At 65.1% G+C, this 6,299-nt stretch overlaps 2 protein-coding genes across 2 annotated transcripts; one reads left to right on the top strand and one right to left on the bottom strand.

Annotated features, from left to right (window-relative positions):
* Positions 1-2,486: 2,486 nt before the first annotated feature.
* On the top strand, positions 2,487-2,768 carry EMIHUDRAFT_60129 (mitochondrial Cpn10; the record flags this gene model as incomplete). Its single annotated transcript, XM_005771311.1, has 1 exon — positions 2,487-2,768. A coding segment is annotated over one exon (282 nt), but the record flags the coding sequence as incomplete, so codon positions are not given.
* A 394-nt stretch (positions 2,769-3,162) lies between these two features.
* On the bottom strand, positions 3,163-5,211 carry EMIHUDRAFT_436219 (hypothetical protein). Its single transcript, XM_005771310.1, has 4 exons — positions 4,723-5,211; positions 4,219-4,296; positions 3,918-4,012; positions 3,163-3,692 (listed from the first exon to the last, which is right to left on the bottom strand). The coding sequence occupies exons 1-4, from the start codon at positions 5,197-5,199 to the stop codon at positions 3,605-3,607; spliced, it is 738 nt and encodes a 245-aa protein (XP_005771367.1). The 5' UTR covers positions 5,200-5,211; the 3' UTR covers positions 3,163-3,604.
* Positions 5,212-6,299: the final 1,088 nt, after the last annotated feature.

Here is a 6,299-nt window from a genome sequence, read left to right as displayed (position 1 = left end):
GATACACCTTCATTGTGCCTTCAGCATCGGCCCAGCTTTCCCTTTTCATCCCCATTGCGGTGGCGTATGCGCCGTTGCACCCCGGCTGGTGGTCGCTCCACGCGCAAAGCTCGGAACAGTTGACGCAGTTCATGTCGTACCGCGGGGACGCGGCGTCCCTCCTGAGGTTCGATTCGACAAGGAAGTCTCCTGTTTGGCCAAGGGAAAGGTGGAGGAGAGACAGCGTCCACATGGTCAGGGCGAAGGAACGGGATCCGGGATCGGGCGACAAAAACTTTGTGTTCCGTAAACCGAATCACGAACATTGTGCCCCCCCCAAAACGTCTTTTCCGCCGAAAAACAGCCAAAACTGTTTGTTTCGACCGGGGTGCATCCGTGAATCTTTCCAGCTCAGGCACGCAGAAAGTGAAGGCTACAGCATCCTCGCAGCTTACGTCATGCATGAGGTACGAACAGTATGCTAAGAGACTACTTTTTTGTTCTACTTTAGTAGAGATGCGCGCGTTTCTCCAATTGCTGCTACCAGAAAAAGTAGCCGCAAACTGCGTCAACAAATGAGTCGCATCGCGTGACTTTTCTCATGCCACTGCGGTCTGCGCTGCACGCAGCACGCGCCTCGGCGGTGCGCAGCCATAGGAGAGTCATGACAGAAAGAAAGAGAAGACAGACAAACCCAAACGAGGGATGGGGGGGAGAGGAGGACAGACAGGGTCCCCACCTGCACGAGCAGGATTTTGGAAGGACGATCAGGGGGACAGGTGGGGCTCTCCTGCTCCTGACAAGGGACACGACAGGCTCGCAGCGCGGTGCACGGTGGACTCCCAACTCCACTGGCGGCTCATCTCAGTCTAGCGACCTGCCTCCAGCTTCTCACTGGCAGTCTCTCGCAACCACAGGCACACTGACACAGGGGTGGAGAAAGAAAGAAAGAAATAAAACTGACAACCCAAGGGAGGGATGGGAGGACGGCACGCCGCCACCACACAGGGATTTTAAGGAGAGGAGTGTGGTGCTAGCCGTCGCCCACCCTCGGGCGTCTACCACTTCCTATCTCTCTTCGCAGTTTCTCACCAATTCTCGCAGCGACCTTCATGCCACCTCTCGTTCTTCTCACTCTCACACAGGGGTAAATAAATAAATAGAGCAGACATCTCCAGGAGAGATGGGCGACGCACGAACACAGAGGGACAGTGCGCACCCCGCCCCGCTCGCAGGGCGTGCAGCACACAGCAACACAAGGCATATCTACGCTGTGCGCCTCCTCGGGATTTCTGGGGAGGTAGAAGTGTGTGTGTGTGTGTGTGTGTGTGTGTGTGTGTGTGTGTGTGTGTGTGTGTGTGTGTGTGTGTGTGTGTGTGTGTGTGTGTGTGTGTGTGTGCTCGCTCGAACGCGCGCGGGCGCTATGCGAGCCGCCCTGCCCGCGGCGCTGCTAGAGTTGCGCCGCGGGGAGGGCTCGGCGGCCGCTTCTAGAGCTCGTCATCGCCCCCCTCGAAGAGGGAGGCTTCGTTGGACTCAAGGCGTGGGCCGCCATGGTAGTGGAGAGAGATGAGTTCGCCTTTTGACCGCAGCGAATATGTTCACACCTGAGCGGAGGCCAATTGATTCGCGAGGCTCTGGCAAAAGTGCGGTTGGCAACGGGCTCTTGTCCGTGCAAGCCTTCAGCTGGTGCCAAAACGTACCAAAACGTCCTCTCCTCGACCAAATACGCGGTCGTCGGTAGAAATGTGGCTTGCTTGCAAGAATGGGATGCCGACAGGCGTCAGGCGGCGCATGCCGAGAAGTCGCTTGCCGTGCGGGAGCTCGTGCGCCTCTCCCTGCGCGTGCAGTCCACGGGCGTCGTCGCGGAGCTTCATCTCGACACGGCACTGGTTGCTACGAGCGGCAGCGGAGCTGATCACGAGCGACGAATTCGCAGGGGATGCCAGGCAACAGATGGGCGCGCAGATAATTGGCGTGGCGTCCTAAACAACGCACGAGCATGCTCAACTGCTGCGCGACGCTCTCTGCGACCCCGACTTTCTTTATGCGCTTTGCCATTCGCCGCCGCATTTCCTAAAGCGACACTAGCACTAGATGCGTCCTGGCATCGGGAGGGTCCGCCTAAGAGGAAGTATGCATGTACTTTGTGCGTGGAGTGTCTTCCCCTTTTGCGCAGCAATACCTTAAACTTTTAGGCCCTCCAAATTCGGGTCGGAGCGTAGCGGAGTGGGCCCCGAGTTTGAAAAAGGCGACGGACGCTTGCGTCCTAGCCTCCAACAACGCCTCCCCGGCGCAGAGGGGCCCCCGGAGGGATGCACAACCGCTCCACGCCACGCCGCTCGCGGCGGTCCTCTTCCCAGCTCCGCTGAAGAAATTATTTTTTCGTGGCTCTAGAGGCCTCCAGTGACGCGACAGGCTCGTTTCTCCTCCCGCCGCCGCCACCTCCCGCCGCCCGTCCACCGTCGCCCGTCGGACCGCCGTCCCGCCCCTCCGCGCAGATGGCTGCTCGTCGCCTCGTGCCGCTGCTCGACCGTGTGCTCGTCCAGCGCATCGAGCCGCCGACCAAGTCGATCGGCGGTGTGCTGCTGCCCGAGTCGACGCAGAGCAAGCTCAACGAGGGCGTGGTGATTTCGGTGGGGCCGGGCCGGCGGGACAAGGAGGGGTCGCTGCTGCCGATGGGCGTCAAGGTCGACGACAAGGTGATGCTGCCGCAGTACGGCGGCAACGAGGTGACGCTGGGCGACGAGGACTATGTGCTCTTCCGCGACGAGGACATCCTGGGCGTGCTGGCGGACAAGTAGGCGGCGGGCAGAGCGTACCGCCGTGCAGTCCCCGCCAGCGGCCTTCCACCTCCGACGGCCGGCCTGCATGGGGCTTCTCCGCTCTCCTTGGCGCCGCCGCCGCCGCGCTGTGCGCCGCCCGGGCTCGCTTTGGCCCTTCGCCGCGTTGGCCCCACGCCGCTCGTAGATCGGGAGGAGGGGGATGGGCAGGGAAACGTGCGGGTGCCGGCGTGTATTCGACGATTTGCCGTGCGTATGTGTATCTCTGAGAGCGCACACGCGGGATCCTCTCTCCCCGCGTGTTCGTGCGCGCCTTTGTTGCTACTTAGGTTCGTTCAGTGCGAGAGCGGGAAGGCGTCAGGTGATGAGATGGGCGGCTCTCTACTACGATTTCAGACGTTTTGAACAGAACCCCAGCAGAGGTGCTGGCCATTTTGACACATCCGACATACGACGCGAAGGCGAACCGCCAGAGCGCAGAGGCACGTACGCGGTGCTCGGTGGAGGGCGCGAACCCCCGCGCGGCGGCCGGCGCGCGCCTGTCCGCTCGAGAGTCGAGTCCGCGGACTCCACGCCGCCTCGCGCCCCGGCGACCGCGGCGGCGGCGGCGGCGGCGGCGGGCTACCTCGCCCACGCCTGCCTCATCTCCTCGTCCTCGTCCTCGTCGCGAGAGTGGCGCGTGAGCTTGGCCCTCGCGCTCGAGCCGGCGGCGCGGCCAGTCATTCGCACCGGGTCGAACAGGGCAAGTCCGCGCACCTGACGAGGATGCGAGAGAGGCCCCTGCCGCACGACGACTACCGCACTACCGCGGGGATCCGGAATCCAACGACCCAGCTCTCTCTTCCCTACTGGCCAGCTCTGGTTCTCAGCCCGCGCACCTCTCGCTCGCTGCCTGAGCCTCGACCCGAGCCAGTGCCGCCAACCTCCGCCCGCCTCGCGGTGTCAAGAGACGCGCAGATGTCAGGCAGTCAGAGGTGTAGATCGAGATGACCCGAGATGACACGAGAGATGACCCGAGATGACCCGAGATGACCCGAGATGACCCGAGATGACCCGAGATGACCCGAGATTGTCCGAGATGACCCGCGATGACCCGAGATGGCCCGAGATGACCCGACCAGAGATGGCCCGAGATTGTCCGAGATCGTCCGAGATCGCCTGCAAAGCGAGTCGCTCAGTCCGAGCAGCGCCGAGCGATGCAGCTGGCGCTCTCCGTCCGTCTCTGCGGGCGCGTAGTAGCCGCTGAGGCGCACCTACCAATCTCGGCTCATCTCGGCTCATCTCGGCTCATCTCGGCTCATCTCGGCGCGTAGTAGCCGCTGAGGCGCAGTGGCGGGCAAGGTCGCGCGGCCCCCGCACAGCGCAGAAACGCGTGCATGCGAGCGGGGAGACGCGAGTGGCCTTCTGCGGCCGCTCTGCAGACCGGGGGCCCCGCTCGAGTTGTTGGGTGTGTGCGCACCTCCTGCAGCCCGTCGCGCGTGAAGGGGCGGTAGTACTTGACCCTCCTCCGCTCCTTCTTGCTCAGCCGCCCGAGCGCCTAAGAGCCAAGAGGGTCAAAGATGGTCAGTGTGTGTGTGTGTGTCTGTGTGTGTGTCTGTGTGTGTGTGTGTGTGTGTGTGTGTGTGTGTCTGTGTCTGTGTGTCTGTGTGTCTGTGTCTGTGTGTGCGTGTCTGTGTGTGTGTGTGTGTGTGTGTGTGTGTGTGTGTGTGTGTGTGTGTGTGTCTGTGTCTGTGTGTCTGTGTGTCTGTGTCTGTGTCTGCGTGTGTGTGTGTGTGTGTGTGTGTGTGTGTGTGTGTGTGTGTGTGTGTGTGTGTGTGTGTGTGTGTGTGTGTGTGTGTGTGTGTGTGTGTGTGTGTGTGTTGCTCCCGTGTGACCGCCTCCCGTTCTCGCCTGCGTGCCACCCATACGACCCGGTGCGCAGACACTGGTGATCTGTTCTTCACCTCTCTATCTACCTCTGCGCCTCGCGAAAGTTTCGCTCCACGTTGACACCGCGAAGGATGGGCGTGCGCTGCGCAGGCAGCCTCCAGATGTCGTTCAGCGCGTAGCGCCACCACTCCAGGCCCCACCAGATGGCGCGAGGCACGTACAGCGGCTCCGCGCTCCCGTCGTCCGCCACCCACGTCGCGCCTCGCGACCCAAAGTCGTACACGCGGCACTCGTGGCCGAGTGCGAGGTGCAGCATCATGTCGTGGTCGAGGTTGGCGAGCAGGCCGGAGTAGTCCTGCGACTCGCACTGCGACGACTGGATCCGGCAGACGCCGAGCGCCTCGGGCGCGACGCCGGCGGAGAGAAGGCCGTCGATCGCCTCCACGCCGTTGCTGAGGTTGATGTAGTGCCGCGTGTAGATCCCGCCGCCCGCGCAGGACGCGACGGAGCAGCGGGCCTGGGCGGCCAGCCGGGTGGCGGCGCGGAGCGTCGTGCCGTCGAGGCGCAACATATATGTGCTTACAGTATTTTGTGCCAGCGGAGTGGGCTGCTGGGTGGTGAGCGCCGGATACAATGTACTCGAGTAGGGGGGGTAGCACGGGGTCGCAATGACTCGGTGGTGCTCTCGCCGCCTCGCGCCGAGACCTCTGTGCGACGACACCTCAAGCCGGCCGACGGCATGTGGACGCAAGAGGCGATGGCAGCGGCGCGCACCGTCTTTGCTATGGCTGCGGTCGGTCGGGCTGAAATTCATCATCTTCAACCCGATCGGCGACTGATCGGCGATCGTGACCCACCGGGCCGTCACCGCCACCGTCGCCTCCCCCTCCGCCACCTCCGTCGCCGACGCCACCGCCGCCACCGCCGCCGTCACCGCCGCCGCCACCGCCAGCATCGCCGCCCCCTCCGCCACCGCCATCGCCGCCCCCATCACCTCCACCATCGCCACCGCCGTCCTCTCCGCCACCATCACCGCCGCCATCGAGCATCGTCACCGCGCCCCCCTCCCCTCCTCCGCCGTCGCCACCGCCACCGTCGCCCCCACCACCCTCTCCTCCACCACCCTCGCCGCCGCCACCGTCTCCTCCTCCTCCGCCCGGTGAACCGCCCTCGCCGCCCTCGCCGCCCATGCCCCCTCCATTCCCACCACCACCGTCGCCACCTCCGTCGCCTCCACCATCGCCGCCTCCGCCATCGCCGCCTCCGTCGCCACCGCCCTCGCCTCCGCCACCGTCGCCACCACCGCCCTCTCCGCCCCCTCCGTCCCCGCCGCCGTCCCCGCCGCCGCCGTCGCCGCCCCCCCCTTCACCGCCACCGCCGGCACCGCCGCCGCCGTCTCCGCCACCCCCCTCACCACCCCCCTCACCGCCGCCGCCCCCTCCCAGCCCACCACCACCCTCACCGCCACCACCCTCGCCCCCGCCCTCGCCTCCTCCACCCTCGCCGCCTCCGCTGAGCCCGCCGCCGCCCTCACCGCCGCCGCCCTCACCGCCGCCCCCCAGCCCGCCGCCACCATCGCCCCCGCCGCCGTCGCCACCTCCTTCGCCGCCTCCCAGCCCGCCTCCGCCATCGCCGCCGCCCCCATCACCGCCGCCCCCCAGCCGCCGCCGC

The sequence above is a fragment of the Emiliania huxleyi genome, assembly GCF_000372725.1.
Source record: "Emiliania huxleyi CCMP1516 unplaced genomic scaffold EMIHUscaffold_39, whole genome shotgun sequence".
Lineage (NCBI taxonomy): Eukaryota > Haptophyta > Isochrysidales > Noelaerhabdaceae > Emiliania > Emiliania huxleyi.
This window is presented reverse-complemented; position numbering and strand designations above follow the sequence as displayed.